Source organism: Gordionus sp. m RMFG-2023, chromosome 3 (genome assembly GCF_954871325.1).
Source record: "Gordionus sp. m RMFG-2023 chromosome 3, tfGorSpeb1-WG-v2, whole genome shotgun sequence".
Classification (NCBI taxonomy): Eukaryota; Metazoa; Nematomorpha; class Gordioida; order Chordodea; family Parachordodidae; genus Gordionus; species Gordionus sp. m RMFG-2023.
In genome coordinates, this window is record NC_088777.1 from 47,123,430 (window position 1) to 47,143,836 (window position 20,407).

The window sequence follows — 20,407 nt, forward strand, 5'->3', positions numbered from 1 at the left end:
AGTCTATGGGTCTGGCCCACCCCGAACGGAAATTATTTTTTATAAATAAACCCGGCCCGGCTTGAAACCCGTTAATGCAGGGCTGTGCTTTGTAGATCTCTAGTATAAATTTAAAAAACTTTTTGTTTTAGATTGTATTTTATTACTAAGATCATTTTAAAAATAAACCAATGTACATTAAGTGAATATTATGATTATGATATAATATACTAATATTTTACAATAATACATAATAATATGATCAATTATTAATTTAATTTAAAATACAACACAGTTGTTTTCAATCCACTATAAATAATTAATGATAAATTATGAACGGCATAAATGAATGATAGTATAGTAATATTATAATAAATAGGTATATTTAGTGTATTTATCTATTCTTATGTTTTGCTATATTTACAGTCACAATCTAAATAATTAAATTCCTAAAACTAATTTATTTATATTAAGTAATGTAGTATTTGGTTGTTCAAGTATTACAGATTTTTAAAAATTAGATATATATATCGCTACCGCTAATATATTAAAAAGATGAGATATATTAAATGGAATTTGCTAAAAGGTTAAAATAACTAGATGTGATAAATTGTAGAATCATTTTGATTATTTTTGAAAAATTTTCATAATAATTATATTCCGTTTCCCTTAATATTCTTTCATGTTCCCGTGCACGCGAAATCTGTAGAGGCAGGTATAGTTGGGATTTCCCCAATTGCTTTCGATTTTTAATTCAACGTGATTGAAGTAACCAGCGTCGGGATTCTGAAAACAAATATCACATTATATACTACAGTGCATGTTTTTTTCATAACATTATACTTTACTAATTAAAGTAAAGTTATATAGTGTTGTTAAATCACCTAACTTGATCATCTCCAATGCGACTAAATCAAGCTTTTGGGCCTAATAAAAATAGAATTAAGCCCCTAAGTTGAGGAGTCGTCTCAACTTGAAGTTTAAGTTTTTGGAATAAAAAAAACATGGCTGCACTGTTTTATAGTTGGCTAAGGTTAGATAACTTAACAACACTAGTTACGTAGCTGAGCCCTCCCCCCCTCACTTTGATCGCAGTCTTCACTTAGGACCGCAGGAAATAATTCATCGAATAACTTTCCAACCTCCTCATAAAAAAAATAATTTGAGTTTTTCCGGGAAAATTTTCCGCTTACCCACTAGAGGAGCCTTGTTTAGATTTTTCAAGTGGCCAGACATTTTCTTGAACTCGGTCAGATCTCGATTTTTAAGTTTACATTTAGACCCAACCAGACTTCGGAGAATTTTAAAATTATTTTGTTTAAATAGTAATAAAAAAAATTTGTTTGGATTGGGCATCTAGAAATATTGGATTAATGTCTGGGACCAGTTCTTCGATTTCTTCTAGGGCTGTTCCAATATTCAATATCAGATCGGGTCGATATTTTTAAAAAAAACTGATCAGATTGTATATATATAATTATATAATTAGTATCTTTTTGTTTACGCAATTTTGATAAATTCATAAAAAAGGAACCAAAAATTTAATTTTATTTGTAATTTTCAAAAATATAAAATCGAATAATTTAAAAAATATTAAAAAAATTTGTAATATCTTTGCAGCAAGAAAAACGATTTTAAAATATCTAACGAGTCACTAAAGCTAGTGTTTTTAACAGCCAACTCAAGATATTAGCCAAAAATAAATTGGCAGAAAGGGTTGGACATCTATTGTCAAAATTTTGAAGCTTAGAAAATGATATTATGGCTAAAATCTTGATAACCGTTTCTGAAATTGTCGAAATCGAGCTGTTGAAAGAAGAACACTAAATTGCCAAAAAAACACTGCCCATATTTTAAATGGAATAATTAACTTTTTGAGAATAAAAACACTTCATGATTCGTGAAAAATTATTTTGAATAGAAATGACATTTATTCAAATATAGATGGGTAAATAAAATCAATTTAAATATCGGATAGGTTTTGTATTTTGCTGATCCTAAAAAGCTAATATAATGTAAAATTCTTGCCCCCCCCCTCCTTCTCGAAAAAGATGTTTAAATTAGTTTTACTTGAGATAAGAAGAGTTGTAATGGTCTGCCCGATTTCTCGTATCTGTACCTGCCCAATAAAACTCCATTTTCGTCTTTTTCATTCTTTAATCCCTTAAATTTAAAATTATAAGTTCATTTCGATTCGATTATTTTTTTTGGAAAATAATGTGGAATTAAGATGGAACGCACTTACACAAAGCTTAATATTTCACAAATTTAGAGTTGGAAAATATGATCAATTAAAAAAAATTATATTAATAATCGAAGATAATGGTAAGTGTTGTTAAACGGCTCGTTTTGAGCTGATTATTAAAAACGGCTAACTCATTATTTTAGCCAGAAAAAATATTGCCTAAGCCTCGAGATTTCGCTAAGTGATGTCAAGACTTTTGTGCCATCTATGAGCAAAAATCTTCAGGCTTATGTAATATCACTCTGGATAAAATATCGAGTTAGCCGTTTTTACAAATCGTCTCAAATCGAGCCGTTAAACAACACTAAATAAGGGTACTGTTTTTTTGTTTCTACCATATCTAGTGTTGTTAAACAGCTTGTTTTGAGCCGATTTTTAAAAACTGCTAATTCAATATTACATCCAGAAAAATATTAGACAAGCCTGAAGATTTTGCTCATAGAAGGAACAAAGTCTAGACATATATTAACGAAATCTCAAGGCTTAGGCATAATTTTTCTGGCTAAAATATTGAGTTAGCCGTTTTGAAAAATCGGCTCAAAACGAGCTATTTAACAACACTAACCATATCGCAACAAAACAATCATAATATTATTTACGAAAAATCTTTAAAGCTGTTTTTAAGGATGTGTTGAAAATTTTACCCAATTGTTTTTTTACAGAAGTTTTTTTCCTTATAAAGCTTACGTTAATAATTACTTCCGAAGATCAAAATTTTATTTAAAGCGCGAATCTTAAAATTTCGGAACAAAACCCGAACGTCTGGTTAATTTAAAATTTAATAATAGCCTCCGCAAAATTATTTCAAATAAACAAGTAAAACAATTGTCCCTAATTTTTTTTTCGATTTACCCAAACAGAGAAATCTTTGACGGCGCTGTCTATATCTCCAGAGGGTGAGAGTGATTTTGGAATGTGATCTATACTGAAAGAAGTGGGCTTAACGTTGGCAGCTAATTGAACAACGAAATAACCGCTGGAACCCTTGAAGGCCCAACATTGACCTGGTTGAGTGCCGGGCTTAAAAATTTATTTTTTTATGTATAAAGTAAAATTTTATTTTACTATTATTATAAATCTAAACTTCTAAGCGCATCTCTTAACCCAAACATCTTTCGTTCAATCTGTTCAAACCATCTCAGTCGATTTTTTCTCATCACCACTTTAATCGTTTTCTATTTTATATTTTTTTTAAAGTTGATATCCAGACGGTTGGTTTTACCAGAAACCTTTTAACTTTTCAAAACTTTTTCTTGCAATTAAAACAAATTTTTTTTTTGTTAAATGGACCAAAGTAATTTTTAATTCTTCTGTCAAAATTTTTTATTTAAAAAATATAAATGGGTTTAAGGAACAACTTTACACGTCAATAATTATAATTAGATTATTTTATCGACCTACATGATTTTATTTAAAATATTTTATAAATTTTGATCTTATATCATGATTTACATCCATAGTTAATGTTCGAAACTTTAAAAAATCTAGTAGGATTAATTTTATATAATAAGGTCTTAACGTGTATCCGGCAATTGACTTGAAAATTGATACACATTGCTGTTAAATAATGGATTATTTATATTAACGTTTGAGGTGTTAAATAATATTTTTTTTATTTAATGTTACAATAATATTTTTTGTCGATTAGTATTTAAATGTTTACTGTTTAAAGGCAATATTTGTAGATTGTGTATGTAAATTGGACATTTAACGTGTATCCGGCAATTGACTTGAAAATTGATACACATTGCTGTTAAATAATGGATTATTTATATTAACGTTTGAGGTGTTAAATAATATTTTTTTTATTTAATGTTACAATAATATTTTTTGTCGATTAGTATTTAAATGTTTACTGTTTAAAGGCAATATTTGTAGATTGTGTATGTAAATTGGACATTTTGTTTTATATTCAATTATGTTAAAAAAAAATTTAATTTTGTAAATCTAAATACATACATATAAAACTTTTCTTAAATAAATAAAATTTATTTTTTATACAAATTATAAGGATAATTTAATTTTCTGGAAATACATTATATTGTGAAGGCTTAGAGTTTATTTAAAAAAAAATTATATATGTGTTTAAAGTAGTGTTGTTAAAGGCTCGATTTGAGCCGATTTTTAAAAATAGCCAACTCGATGTTATTCAGAAAAATATTATGTAAGCTAAAAGATTTAAGGATTTTGCATATAGATGGCACAGAGGTTCGGACATCTATTGGCGGAATCTCGAAGCTTATGCAATATTTTTCTTGTTAAATAATTGAGTTAGCCGTTTTCAAAAATCGGATCAAATCCGGCTAACACTAGATAAGAGTCTAATTTAAAAAAAAAATCTTAAGAAAGATAAAATGATTGTTGAAATGATTATATTTAAAAAATTATACAATTACATGTTATACTATAAATTGTACAATTATAAAAGTCCCAGAATTTGACGAAGAAATAAAAATGTCCTTGGCTCAAGCAAAAGTTTACTTTATAGCAATTAGTCATAAAAATTCAAAGGGTCCTCGTGAAATATGTCCATTAGTAAATAAACTATAGAGGTGTAATAATGTAGGAAATCTAAAGGACATTTACAGCCTGGAGGAAAACCCCGACAAAAAATTTGCATGGGTTGCCTGACATTTTTTCGTCTTCCTGCTCAATATTAGTTTACTTTTTTAATCCTCATTAATTATTCTTTTTTCTCTTTAAAAAATTACTTGAATGGCGACCCGGGGAGAATTGGACCGATACCATATAGGCACACCGAGAAGCTTGATAAGGGCTGAGTGGGTGTCGAACGTCTCGGAACATCTTGTGCTAACGACGGAACCACCAGCCGACTCTAGGGCGTAGTCCGGCATGGCAAGTTGATCGGCTGAGTAGGTGTCTAACATTTCCTCGACTATACGTCGAATTTTCTTCAGTATTTAAAATTGTATACATAAAAATTTAATGGCAACAAAAAAGACAAACCGCAACCAATTTAATTTAAGAATATAAAATGGGTGATCTCCACTCTGGACAACTCCAATAAGAAATTATCAAAGCTTTTAAGCATTAAAAAAATTAACTTTGAATCTTTGAGCCTCAACTTAAAGATTGGGGCAAAGTGTAAGCATAAAACTTAGCTAACCCATTTTAAAGTGAGTCAAAGTCAAGTAAATTAGCAATTCTAATCCAACGGGAATCCCCCCCCCCCAAACCCTTTGAGTTAGGCACAAACGTTTTATACTTCAAAAAGGAAAATATTTTAGAATTTTTAAAAACACTGAATATAATATATGATTGTATCCATATTAAGAATTTTTACTCTTGGTTGTTATTTGTTTAATTTGGATTGGTCAGCTCATTTAAGTTTTAAATAAGAGAAATTTCATTCAAATATGAAAAAATAAAATAAAATGGAAACCTTTTCGTCTTCCGGACTCTTAGATACCGATTTGGAGCTGGTAGAACTGCGAGATCCTACCTGGATTTCCTTCATCATATTGCTCTTTAAGTCGAGTAAATCTTTATTGACCTTTATAGTCAATTGTTTAATTATGTATCAATAAAATAAATGATATGCGAAATATTAAGAAATATGTTTATATTTTTTTAAAAAAAGAAGAGATATAAAACGTACCCTTTCTAGATTGGATTGAAGGGATACCTTCAACTCGTCTAACTTGGAGTGCGAGGCAAAATGTTCTGTAAGCAAATTGGCCAGCCCTTCTTTCGTTTCCTTACTCATATCGCTTAAATTTACCTTTTTTTACAAAAAATAAATATTTTTGTACTGTACATGACATAATATATATTATATAAATCTTTCATGGATTAAATCAGTTTTCTGGACCTGGGTTTGGGGATGAAAAATTTGAAATCAAAATGGGTCCAACCTAGCCCCTATTCCGCTTCTTACCCAGAGCTAGTTTTTTTGATCCTAACTAATGTGATCAAATAATAGGTCAGACATTAAGATAATTATAGTTATAATGAACTCTCGTAATACAAGCTAAAAGACCTACGTCATAGTCGTATATAGTTTGAGTAGGGTAGAGGAGGATTTTCCCACCTTTATTAAATAAAAATTTGGAACGAAAAAAATTAATATGCCAAAAAAAATTTCTATGATCATAAGAATCGATATTTATATATGGTCCTCCAAAGTGACTAACTAAAATTTTATGGCAATTTATAATTTTTTTACAATAATGTGATTACTGACTTTTCCCGATCAAATATTGGGGCAGACAGAACAGTGATAAAAAAAAGTCCTATCTATATTGGACAAAGAATTAAACAGTTTTATAACACCATGAAATTTAGTTTTTGTCCCCCTTTTTTAAAATATATGGCGAATGTTATGTGTATCACCTCGGACAGCAACTCGTTTACGTCTGCAGCTCCACATTTTCCGGCGAACTTTTCCAAGTCGACATCGTTCGATCGAGCCTTATCGAGTTGCTGCGTCACGCGTTCCAAATCTCGCGAAAGTTTTTCCACACGACCGACAAGCCCCTGCGAGTCTCCGCCGGCGCGTATGGTGTCTAGCTCACTCATCAGGGATTTGTCGCGGGTCTTTTGCCGTTTTATATATCGTAACAAAAATTGAAAGGATATTTTAAATCATATTGGCTTTCGGTTTTAAAAAAGGGACAATTATAGACCTATTTAAGCAAAATATTCAGAAATCAATCAAATAATAACAATGCAGAATAATTTATTCAAAGTGGTCTATGACCCCCAAAAAAACCTTCTAGAATAAATTTAAATGAAGGCGAATAGTCTTTCCCTCACTCCTAAGAAACAAAGCGTTCAAAACAAGAGAAGTTCAACATCTAAGACCGTAACATACCCACCTGAACCTTAATCTTTCACAAATATGTGGTCTTTAAAAAAAATAAACGTTACATTTAAATTAATTATTTTGTGGCGGCAACTCACGATATCGATTTATAAGGAATAAATAATGCTATCATAATGTACCTCGACTTTCTCGCTGAAGGCTTTGAACTTGTTTCTGAGATCGTCCAGCACCCCAGTTAGGCCTTCGTAATAGCCCTCAGCTTTTCTATTGAAAGCTGATTTAACGCCATTTTGATCGAGCATTTCTTTCCTTATCTCTCGCAAACCCTTATCTACCGTTTCTTCGATTATGGTCTTCAAGTCTACCTCCTCTTCGTCCTCGTCCCCATTTGATTTGCTTTCCAAAATAATGATGCAATTTTGAATCGAAAAAAAAATTAATTGCGCAATTTTTATATTAACCGGTTCCGTTCTGTCAGTTAAAATACCCGATTGAATAATATAAGACTGCAGAATTAGCCATTTATAACGAGAAACCCTAAATATAATACAATGTGCATTGGTTGCAAAGGTTGGCGAATAATATATTTGTTTTCTATGTCTTAAATCATTTTATATTAAGAATCCAGTGATTATATTGACGGCTAAAAACGCGATGCCAAGGATAAAAAAGAGAAATTAGATGGGAATACGCAATATAATAAAGATAACCAAAAGGTACTAGAATCTAGACACAAGGGCGGATATAAAAATTAGAAATATATTTTCTTAAGAGCTAATAGTTGGTGAATTACCCAAAGACAAAAAAAGTAATAAAACAATAAATGGGGTCATTCCATATCAAATCCATCACTTTACAACCCAACCGTCTCAGATTTTTCTGAAGTTTGGTATATAAGTTAATGAAGTGTTGTAATTGACGAATCCAAAATATTAGCCCCTTAATCCTACTAAAACCAGAGATATAGGGTCTCAAAGTAGCTCTGCGAGGTCATTTTTCGAAAAAAATGATTTTTCAAAATTGGGATAACTTTAATATTAAATGTAGTATATTTATCTATCATGGCTCATTTTATAGCCCTAAGTAAACTCTTCCACATATTTTAAATGGAATTAATTTTTAATTTATAAAAAAATTTTAAATTGCGGTCAAAAATTTGTAATTAATTTTTTTTTACAATTTTCAGATACTTTGTAAAGAGTATCAACAACTGTTCATATAAAAATTTGTGGTAAAAAAAGAATTAAGTAGAAATAATCCAAAAAATAAAAAAATCGCTAGATGGCGTTAATAATTTTTAATAGCTTAAAATTTAATTTTTGAAAATATAAGTTAATCTACTTTTTATTTATATCATAATATTTGTTGAATAAAATCACATTTTAACAAAAAAATAAAATTTCCGCTAGATAGCGCAAGTACTAAAATAGATAAAAACCTCATTTTCGTGAAATATGTCAGTAGATATTTTTATTTATTCTATAATATTTAATGCTTAACATTCGTTAAAATAACAGGCTGGCAGTGGAGGATTGAAAATCATTTTTGAAATTTTGTCTTTGGAAGTCTTTATCTCAAAATCCTTATTTTTTGTTAAGGTTGCTAAATTGCTCCCTATTAGTGAAGAACTTAACGCTACATTTTACATGATCCATAATTCAAAAATCACTCTTCGTCAAAAAGGTCTTTCGACTCCTAATCCCATGGCGGGTAAAGCAATAGATCAAAACACAGTAGAAGTTATAAATTTTTTTATTTAAACTATGAATTTTATAGGCTATTGACCGGGAAAAAAGATTTTTCAATAATAGAAAAGGAAGAAAGAATTACTGTACAAAAAAGATTACATTTTAAGGATGCTTTCCCTGATCTTAAGATAGGATTTTAAACGTTTGCTTGCGCCCTAAAAATTGTATTATGCCTGGTTCAAGTGGCAGTCACTCGGTATGCGTTTGCCGCATACATCAAAATGTTAAAATATTACTAATAGGGAGCAATTTAGCAACCTTAACAAAAAAATAAGGATTTTGAGATAAAGACTAACAAAGACATAATTCCAAAAATGATTTGCAATCCTCCACTGCCAGCCTGTTATTTTGGCGAATGTCATGAATGTCCTAGGGACCAAGCATTAAATATTATAGAATAAATAAAAATATCTACTGACATATTTCACAAAAATGAGGTTTTTATCTATTTTAGAATACTTGCGCTATCAAAATATCTGAAAATTGGGAAAAAAAATTTTATACTAACATTTAAAAAAATTAATTACAAATTTTTGACCGCAATTTAAAAAATTTTTTATAAATTAAAAATTAATTCCATTCAAAATATGTGGAAGAGTTTACTTAGAGCTATAAAATGAGCCATGATAGATAAATATACTACATTTAATATTAAAGTTATCCCGATTTTAAAAAATCATTTTTTTCGAAAAATGACCTCGCAGAGCTACTTTGAGACCTATATCTCGAGTTCTAGTAGAGTTAAGGGGCTAATATTTTGGACTCGTCAATTACAACACTTGATTAACTTATATACAAATTTTAGCAAAATCTGAGATGGTCGGGTTGTAAAGTGATTGATTTGATAAGGAATGATGACCCATGGAAATATATTGAAAAATAGAATATCTTAAATAATTTTTTTATAGATGGAATTTTAAATGCTTATTTGTACTGTTTTTCAAAGGCAATTCAGTCTTCCACAACTGCAATAGATTATTTTCATTTTTATATAACAAAGATATAAGAGCTGATAGTAGTAATGAAACCCAAAATCGGTCTAACTGATTTTGACTGATAATGAATTGAGATCGGAATTTCTATATCGGAACATAAAAGCTGTGATAAAACCATGTTTAATTTTTTTAAACCATCCATAAATTAGTGAAAGTAGAACCATGAAAGAGAAGAGATAATTGAAAATATGGATGATAAAATTGACATAAATGGGTATCACTTTCCATTTGATTTAAAAGATATGAGAGTCAAACCTTTTCCTGATTTTTTTTTTCCACCAATCAGGATCGTACTTCTTAACCTCATCTGAGTCGGCCGATGGGGAAAAATAATTTTTCTCTAGTGACTCTAGCTTATTTTTCACGAAATCCAAATCCTTTATCAAAAAATCGAGTCCCCTTTTGAATATCCCTCTTTCGCTGGTATCGTTCAAATCGTAGCCGACACGCTCATCGGAAGAGGAGAATGGGTTCATATTATGCTTGAGCCATTTGGCCTGGTCGTAAACGTAGGATCTCGTGTCGTTCAGAATGAGGGAAGGATAACGCGTCAAGTTTTTAACGCCAGGGATGGCCGGAAGATTTTGAAATATCTTATCCTTTTCAATGTTGAAAATATAATGGGATATCATCATGTGTATTAAGTCCTTATTGGAAAATAGTGAGGGGGATCGATTGCCAAGGGGCAATTCCAAAATTATGACCGAAACTTATATTTGAACATGGATTAGAGTAACCCATACCTATAAATTTCAGAAAATTTTTGGGCAGCTCTTAATTAATAATCCTGAAATTTATAGGGACAAGTACGGTATTTTACACGTTATAGAATATACTTCTGGTCATAATATATAGTGGTTTTATCTTTTTTTCTTTCATTTTACCCCCAAAATAATCTCTATATTATATTTATTTATTGAACCTTATCATTTACAAAATAAAATAAGTAAAATATGTAACAAAATTTAGGGTAAAAATTTATTAAAACAAACGTATATTTGGGAGATGCACCTATGACACCCTTTTTATGCAATACCCCAAAAAATAATGTGATGCATTTATCGAAAAAAAAATTAAAGATATATTTATAAAAGGAAATTAGGGGTGTGTCGATATTTAGCGTTTTCGAAAAATATATGATCGGGCGGATATTATATTTATTGTTTTATGATTGTATACATAATTTATTAATAATATTTGTTGTAATGTTTAAAAAAAATAGTTTAAAATTTTACTCATTTTTTTTATACTATCTGCAACAAGAAAAAGATTTCCAGATATCTAACGAGAAACATTCAGCTAGTGTTGTTATACGGCTCATTTAGCCAATTTTTAAAAAGGTTTAACTCAATATTTTAGCCAAAAGTAATTTACTCAGGTTTATTGATTTCGCCCAACAGATGCAGAAAGATTTGGACGCCTGTTGGCGAAATTTCTAGGTTTAGGTAATAATATTTTAAGCGAAAATCTTGATTTAGCCCCCATTTAAAAATAGGCTAAATGGAGCTGTTTAACAAGACTACATTCACCCCATAAACATTGAAACTATTTTAAATGAGATTATTAACTTTTGGAGAATAAAACAACAAAATATACATTATATTGATTCGTGAAAGTTGATTGGTTTTTTCTGAATATTGATATTTTTATGACATTGGCTCAAAGACAAATGTTAAATAAAAATCAATATATCGAATCCGTTCTTTAGCAATATCGGAAAATATCGGATTGGTAAAAAAATTTGTGGATTGGCACAACCCTAAAAGAAAATTAATAGTACCCTTTTTCTTTCTGCATTGGTTTAGTAATTTGTAGATGTAATTTTAAAAAAAATAAATTCATAGCTCAATGTGTGGCTAAAATATTTTTTTTGGAAAATTTATGTAAGTTAATTATCAGTTTTGGAAGTTTAGGTATCATTACATCGATATATTTAATAGGTATATAGGGTTTAATCGGTATTGCTATATTTTGGAATCTCCAGGGAAGGGAGTATCAGTGCAGCATCTAATAAGAATTAAGAGGAAATTTACGTTATACTCATCGAATTTGTTTTTCAGCGGGTTATAATAATCCTTGATGCTAGAGTTCGTCATCATGTAATCTTGGCTATATCCTAGTCTTCTCATTAATAAAGCTATTTAAATGAAAAATAAAATAAATTAATTAACAGAATAAGAAATCTAATCTTATATTTGTAAAGTTCAAACAAAAAAGTGTTTTTTTTAAAAAAAAATTAATTTATTATTGAAATTTTCGAAATCGACTTTGGACGCGTAATGTATAAATGCGAGAATCATTCATTTATTTTTTAATATTTTTTATGTACTTTGTGTGCACCCTAAAGTGTCCCTTTTCAATACTAATTAGATGGTGAGATACTGTGTTTGCAAAAAGTAAAACTACACGTCTAAAAAGGCTTATAATTATAAATAGTCCTATGATTTATAATAAGTTAGCCAATCTAAAAAATTATATTTTATTTAAATGATAAGTTTGTCTTAAGTATTAAAACTTGTTAAATATAGATAAGTTACAAAATTTCTTCTTTAAAGCCACTTAATACTTCCATATTTTGATAAAGGATTTTGCCTTTGTATGCTATAAATTCATAATCTGTCATTTTAGGAGCATTTAACTTTGAATTCAAGATCAGCTGATAATTATTATTATCTTTATAAGAATATAAGACTTTCCATATTCATAATATAATATAGTATTTATACAACCATCTTCCCAAGTCCATATTCATTATATATAATTAAAAATTAGACCCGGATCTTTCTCTCCCAAACATGCAAATGTTCTTTTTACACTATAAATTTATTCAACAAAATATTCCTGTATTTATATCCTTAATCTAGAATGTTTAGGATCATTCTTATATCTATATGAAATCTAATCTATTATATCAACAATATGAATCATTTATTTATTATCATACCTACATAAGTTAAAATATAATCATTTACTGTATTTATTCAACAAAATTTCCAATTTTTAATTTCTTTATTCAAGAAATTAGTTTTAGATCATTCTTATTTATAAATGTATATTGTTCTCAATGTTTCTGGATTTTCTTATACAACTAAATTTTCTGATATAATTTTTATTATTCCAAAGTGTTTGTTGAATTCTTATTTTTATTTATGAAAAAATTCAAAAAAAACTGATATAATTTCATTATCCAAAAATGTTTTGGAGTTCTAATATTTATTTATGGAATCAAATTTATTATTTCAACAACATGAATCCTTAATTTATCGTCATCTTTATGTCTTCATCACAAATCTGTCCCTCATGTCAAGAATTAGTACATATTAGGAAAGATGGATGCTCACAAGTTCATGGACCTCCTTAACTCAGATTTTCACGCCCTGGCTCTGTCCCTTATCAATCTTACGATTATCCCTCCAGAAATATCTGTTCCACCTCTCCACAATTCAAATTCCAGTTTCTCAGAATTTGGCGTATGCCCCATGAGCAGAATCACGATGAAAGGAAAGAATAGCTTTCCTCACTTCTTCTGAAGTAAAAAGAGAAGCACAAGTTGAGTGAGGTTGAGGGGAAATTGGGATAATGTTAGCTGTGGGGTGTTTTTGACATAACTTTATATAAGTGGAAAAGGAAGGCTCAGCCAGAGAGTCATATGTGGAGACCAATCTGAGTGCACCTTTAATATTGAGATTGTCAACTTTCTTGCAAATCAGATTGGCCTTCATCTCTATTGGTGAGTGTTTTCCTTTATTTAAGACAGGCTGTGACATTTTGTATTCATGAAGATGAGGGGTCTTAATCAAAGCAGCATCCATGATTTGCTGGGTAAGGGATTTATGTAAATTTTTGTCAGGCACTATGAAGGTATTATATCCACAGAATAGGAATTTTAGCCAATCATGCTCATTGCTAAAGTTTAGCAATAGAGAGGATAGACATTAGCAAAAGATTTAGCAACAAGCAATCTAGCACCTTTGGGGATCCTAAAATGGTGTCCACACATGACTCTCTGGCTAAGCCTTCCTTTTCCACTTATATAAAGTTATGTCAAAAACACCCCACAGCTAACATTATCCCAATTTACCTTCAACCTCACTCAACTTGTGCTTCTCTTTTTACTTCAGAAGAAGTGAGGAAAGCTATTCTTTCCTTTCATCGTGATTCTGCTCATGATCGGCATACGCCTCATTTTTCTCCAGGACATCATTTCCTCCTCTACATGCTGACTAACAAACTTCTGCAACAAAATTTTAAACGGTGAAGTTCCAAATTTTGTTTCTCCTATCCTCTTTGGTGCTAGGCTAATCGCACTTCAAAACCCAATAATGATATCGTACCAATAGCCATCGGTTCTACCTTACGTTGTTTAGTCGCCAAGATGATATCTCGAATTAAGCATAATGCTTCACGCCTCTTAAGCCCCTTCCAACTTGGTGTTGAAATCCACGGTTACTATGAAGCGGTGGTACATATGACTAGATTATATCTTGAAAATCTTCCCTCTATTGAATCCTTAGTTAAAATAGACTTCTCTAATGCTTACAACAATACACTCTCCCAGAACTCCTTCCTGAGTTCCTCTAGTACTCTTTTTCCCAGTTATACAAAGATACCTTAAAAATTTCTTCCATTGAGGGCATTCAACACGGAGATCCTCTAGGATCCCTATTTTTCTGTTTAGGTATTAATGACATCATTAAATCCATTAATACGATCTGCTCATTATCCTTACATGCTTGGTATATTGATGATGGCATCCTTGGAGGTTTCAATGATGAGGTCAATAATGCCGTGAATATTATCAAGGAGACTGGATCTGCTATCGGACTCTCCATCAATCCTGAGAAATCTGATATCAATTCTATCGAACCTAATTTAAATAAATTCAAACTAACTACCCTTAATGGACTTCATCATTTAGGTGCCCCTGTTACTCTGCTATATCTTCCTTCTTTCAGTCCATGAAACTCTTTTTGAGTTGGCTGATTTATTTTCCCTAATTCCCTCCCATAAAGCCTTTTTCCTCGTGAAATTTTTTTTCAATATTCCCCGTATTCTTTATGCACTTCATTCAACCGCTCCCCATTCCTCTTGGAGTTTATGAAAATGGGGTTAAAGCCCTTATCGAAAATATTCTAAACCTTTGATGAAATTGCAGGGACACAAGCCTCTTTACCAGCCAAGATGGGAGGTCTTGGTCACAAATATCCGTCCAATCTAGCCTTAACAGTCTTCATATCCAGTTGTCTTTTAACAATAAATGTAGTAAATTCTCTTTCATTAAAACCCGACGCTTCTTATAATGATACAATCATCACGAATTATTGCTGATCACCCTCTTCCTGATTCGAATAAGCAGGACTGGTAAGGCCTATTATTGCATTCTGCGTTGAATCACTCCTTTCCAGAATGCAATTATCTGACCGTCCTTTATTCTCCTCACTGCTTAATGGTTCAGGCCATGAGTTCCTTGAAGCTATTCCTTCTGTTAATTTGCAATTACAACTGAACCAAAACGAGCTCACTCACGCGATCGGCATTCGATTAAATTGTCTAATTTCCCAATCTCACACATGTTCTGGTTGCAGTTCTGCCGTTTTGGGTAATGGTAGACATAGACTTCACTGTCGTTCGTGTAAAGGTCGTATTGTTAGACATAATCAATGCAATTCAATCATTCGAAGAGCTTTGAGATCTGCTCAAATCCCCTCTATTCTTGAACCTTCCCCTCTTTTCAGATCTGATGGTAAACGGCCTGACGTGATTTCTCAAATTCCTTGGAAGTGCGGTCAATAGTCTGGGATTACTCATGTATTGATCCACTTGCACCATCCAACCAAACTTTTAATATTCTTGAGTCACTTAAAATAGCGAAATATTCTGACATTTCTCAAGAATACATTTTTATTCCCATCATTTCCACAACCCTTACAACTTTTGGAGAAATGTGCCTTATCTTTTTTTCAAGGAACTTGGTTCTCACATTCGTCAACTAACGGGTGAACCTTGCGAAGGCTTCTTCTTAAGACCACCATAGTGATACACAAGGCAAATTATATAAGCTAGGCAGCCTCATCCCACAAGATGATTTGCAACCGTTCCCCCCTTCTCTTTTTAATTTTTTTCTCCTTAATAATATTATATGTATTTGTTTATTATTATATATTATTTTAATATATTATTTAATGATCTATTAATAGAATATATATTTGTATAAGCTTTTAAACTTATATTTTATTTATTTTATCTTAACTTTTTTTGTAAAATTTTATCATAATCTTATTCAATTTTGCTCATTATTATTATTATTATTATATTGTTATAGGTAAGAATTTAAAATTTATATTAAATATAAGTGAGTATCCAAAAGAATTTCGTGATCTAGACAAAATATTCCCTTATAAATATAATAATATCTAAAGGTTTTAATTATTTTTTAAAGAAAATAATTAAAATCTCATATACCTAGCAACAATGGAATTAGGAAGAAAAACAAAAGGAAAGGACAAGGAAAGCTGCATAGCGATAACCCGTCGTGTCTATGTCTTCGGCGAGCGTATAAGCTTAAATAAGTTTAAAAAATTCATTAAAAAAATAATTGTAGTTGATTTATAAAATAACTCAGCAAAATGAAATCTAGGGTAGAGTTCTAAAAAGAGTGGGGGTTTAGCCAGCCCATTTTAAACAATGAGAGAGAGGCGGTCCACCTATTGCAAACCTCTAATCTAAAGCAATTAAAATTTCAAAAGCTTTAAAGCTTTAAGATAGGGTTCTAAACAAAGGTTTAACTTTCTCCAGGTCTCCAATTGTCCCAAACCGTGCCTGGACTGTTGATGAGCAGGATGCCGTCGCCTAATAGGGTCAGTATAATAATCCGAATCGCCAACTTCCTCCCCAGCGGAAAGTGTGGGGTGATGCTTATTACTCTGTCTGGTTATGCGACGACTTCTCATATCTATTTTTCATAATAATTTAGAAAGAAGATAAAATCTTTTATCTAAAAAGGTAATAAAGCAAGAGTGAAAAAATATAGAAAGATCGATTTCTAATCTAGGTAATGTTTTCAGATCATACCAAGCCTATGGATCAGGAACATACATATGTTTCTGACCATTGCACATGAATGGCAACAAAAATATAATGGCAAATAATAAAAAAGTTAGATGGTAATTTTATAATTAAACTACGTGCTTGATAAATCTGTAAACTATAAAGTTCCGATGACAATGTAACTAATAACCAAATAGGCAGTTAGAATTGAATTTAATAATTAAATATCTTGATAACAACTATTCATTTAACACATATTAAATAAATAAAAAAGAGGTACCGGAGGAATCCATTTGCTGGTAGCCATTACCTTGCCCTCCTTCCCCGACGAAATTGCGCATGCAATATTTGTAACAAGATCGTAGGGTATGGCCTGCAAAATCCCTGAGTCCCATTCCGATTTTGTAAACATTATGACCCACATTATTTATAGAATACAAATTCCTGGTAGCCGAGGAATCATAACTATGAGGGAGGGCTTGTGACCTTAGTCTTGGACTGGTGGAGATATGTGAAGCTGGTGCATTGGTGTGACCTAAAGCAATTATACATTTTTTAAAATAACTGTAAAGAACCAAAATTGAGTAAAATGTTAAATCAGAACCTTAAAAAAGAGTTCTTACATTTTATCCTTGCTAAGAATAAAAATTTTTAAATATCATATTTTAATTTTAAGATTAAAATAAGAAAAATATAACTCTGTTGATTTATACATTATTAGATTTTATTTTTACATAGATAATAGTCCAATGTAATTTTTTTTGTAAATTTCTCATTCATTTTACATTTAAAAAAAATATTGATAAATTTAGAACCCATAAAGGTTCCAATCTCCAATTATAACCAAAAGAAATATGATGATCATTATATTATAATGATTGAAACGTGTTGTGGATTTAAAATCCATGTTCAAATTTAGCAAAAGGTGATTTTGATTTAATTTAATTGCGTGAATTTACAATAAACTATGTGTGGGGTAAGGGGGTTAGTATATATTATAAAGTGGGAAAAGATTAGTTGTGGCCAATAATGTTTTTTTTCTAATTTAATATACAAATTTAAGCTAGTATGCCCAAAAAATCGATTAATCTCATGAGCCAATTTGGTGATATTAGAGAATGGCGAAATCAAATCAATAACAATGAGCATAATATTTTCAATATGCAAATAAAATAAATTTAAATTCAACCTTGTCTCATCCGAGTAACTCCTTTCCTGCCACCTTTCTGAGATATTATATCAATAACATCTTCTGATGTATCTTCGTCTGATGCCACTGATATTTGCCTATTTCTTGTTGAATGTGAAGGAGTGTTAGTATCCACTGTACTTTCATTTAAAAGAGGTTCATGTTCCTCATATCCTTCATTGTTGAAATACGAAATGCTATTAAGAAAGTATTGGGCAGGGTAAACTACAATTCCTAACATGGAGAAAAATATAATTATGTTGATGTATAAAAAGATATCGTAATCTCACTACAGAACTGTCAATCTATTTTTAAACTTAAGGGGAGAGACAAAAAATGAGAACTAAATTAAGATATTAATAATAAATTCAAATTTAAAAATTATAAAAGAGATGTGCTGATTACTGTAGCTTTTTATCCATATCAACACTTAATACAAAACAATTTATTATTGTAAAAAAAATTTTGTTATATATAAATACCCCAAAATTACATTAATATTTCAAATAAATGATAAAGTATGACATTTCTATTATATATTAGCGTGCTATTAAGATATGATGAATAACTTATTAATAAACATAAATGCAGAAAAACTACTTGTCTATTTAATAAATATTTATAATTAGATAGTAATAATATAAATAATAATAAAATTAAGATTAATAATTAAGTTAAGCATACTTGTTAGTGATTTGATTGCATTTATAATATATGATAAGAGATGTATGATGAATATATATAAGCTATAAGTGATCTTCCTGGCATAATTATAATAATAATTTATGTTATTGGAGTTTCGGTGAGAAGGTGGGGGTATATATCTATTTATATTTTCATCAATATAATTTTCGTCATCAGATAAATCTAAACCTGTAAAAAATTACATCTAATATAAGAAAATAATTTATATAGATTACCATAAAGATTTGGCATAGTTCTTGATGTTTGTGTTCCATATGGAAAGTTGGCATGCTTTTTGCTATAATAAGAAGCAGATTTTGTCATATATTCCTCTTTAACATTTGAATTATCTCTAAAAAACAAAATGAAATCCAAAATTTAATTAAAATATTTACCTTAAGGAAGTATCCAAATTTGATTTGATGGATTTGGCTATATAGTTTATTTTAATTAAATATTCAAAAAAAGTTATAATAAATAAAATTACATAAATTTTTAGATCTAGTCCTATCAGACATTTGTTTAATATTTCCTTTTAATAGTTGCCTTGACATAATTGGAATTAAATATTCATCATCATCAAATGAATCGATATTATTTAATGATTCATTGGAATAACTCAAACTTCAAAGAAACATGTATTTTATAAATTTATTGAAATTAAGAAACCTGTTGGAATATGTGTAATTGGTTCTAGGAGATGTAAGTCTTTCAAAACATATTGTATACAGTTTATAATTTTATTAAATACCTTTTCCATATATTATGAATTAAATTATCTCTTTCTGGGCTATTTGACAATTTTCTTTATAAGAGATTTTTTTAAAAAAAAAATAAAATTTAATGTATACTTAATAAATTCGTTCAAGGATTTATTGCTAGGATTAATAAAAAGATTGGGTTGAGATGAATATACCATTATTTAAAGACATAAATTGGTATTGCATCCCTTGTTAAAATTTTTTGTTTTAGAATTTAAAATGGATAGAAGAATTTCCAAAACTTATTGGCACGCAGCATCGTTTGGCTATTATTTATATATAAATAGTGATAACTATAACTAAATTTTATAAGAAGAGCCTTACTATTTAAGATATTTTACACATATATAATATTTTATTTATATTTTAAATGTTGTAATATATTAACAACGAATAATTTTAAGAGTAAGTAAGGGATTTGGCTTTGGTCGTCATATAGCAATTTATTAAAAAACGTAATATATTTGAATAAATTGCAATAAAACTCATTTTTTAAGAAATATTTATTAAATCAGGCGGTCCTCTCAGAATCATTATCCTTCTCTGCAGCCTGATATTTCCTAGTTGTTTCAAAAATTTATACCCAGAACTATTGGATTGTTATAAACACACTAAACCGAGTTAATCATAGACGCTACTCCTAAACCACAATTTTCTGCAAAAAAATTATGTTAAAAAAACACATAAGGATTAATGACGTTAAACGCTATACATCATTCATAGTGCTGTTAAACTGTCCGATTAAGATTTTTGCTAAAATAATATTATTCACGTCTCTAGATTTGGCAAAGAGATATCCAATTCTTTCTATCATCTATAAGCAAAATCTTGACGCTTTCATAATGTTATTTTGGTAAAATCCTAATCGGGCTGTTTTTAACCGTTTAATAAACCTACATTATCATAATTTTGGGCAACAATGAGACATAAGATTGTCTTTGAAAGTGGAGTAGACAAATTATGATGTACAATT

The 20,407-nt window shown here is 29.8% G+C and overlaps 1 protein-coding gene across 2 annotated transcripts; it reads right to left on the minus strand.

Moving 5' to 3' along the window:
- Positions 1–337: 337 nt before the first annotated feature.
- LOC135926035 (uncharacterized) lies at positions 338–19,607 on the minus strand. 2 transcript variants are annotated; one of them, XM_065461688.1, is made up of 21 exons: positions 19,525–19,607; positions 19,425–19,478; positions 19,343–19,381; positions 19,161–19,297; positions 19,069–19,105; positions 18,910–19,025; positions 18,674–18,862; positions 17,990–18,163; positions 17,081–17,335; positions 16,540–16,705; positions 16,216–16,313; positions 11,787–11,890; positions 10,009–10,352; positions 7,190–7,406; positions 6,578–6,781; positions 5,844–5,966; positions 5,628–5,738; positions 4,936–5,136; positions 3,077–3,244; positions 2,050–2,142; positions 338–765 (listed from the first exon to the last, which is right to left on the minus strand). In XM_065461688.1, exons 1-21 carry the CDS (start codon positions 19,590–19,592, stop codon positions 649–651), a joined length of 3,015 nt encoding a protein of 1,004 aa, XP_065317760.1. In that variant the 5' UTR covers positions 19,593–19,607; the 3' UTR covers positions 338–648. The 2 variants fall into 2 exon arrangements, with proteins under 2 accessions (XP_065317760.1, XP_065317759.1); XM_065461687.1 differs by having other exon boundaries at positions 17,990–18,223.
- Between the last annotated feature and the right edge of the window lie 800 nt (positions 19,608–20,407).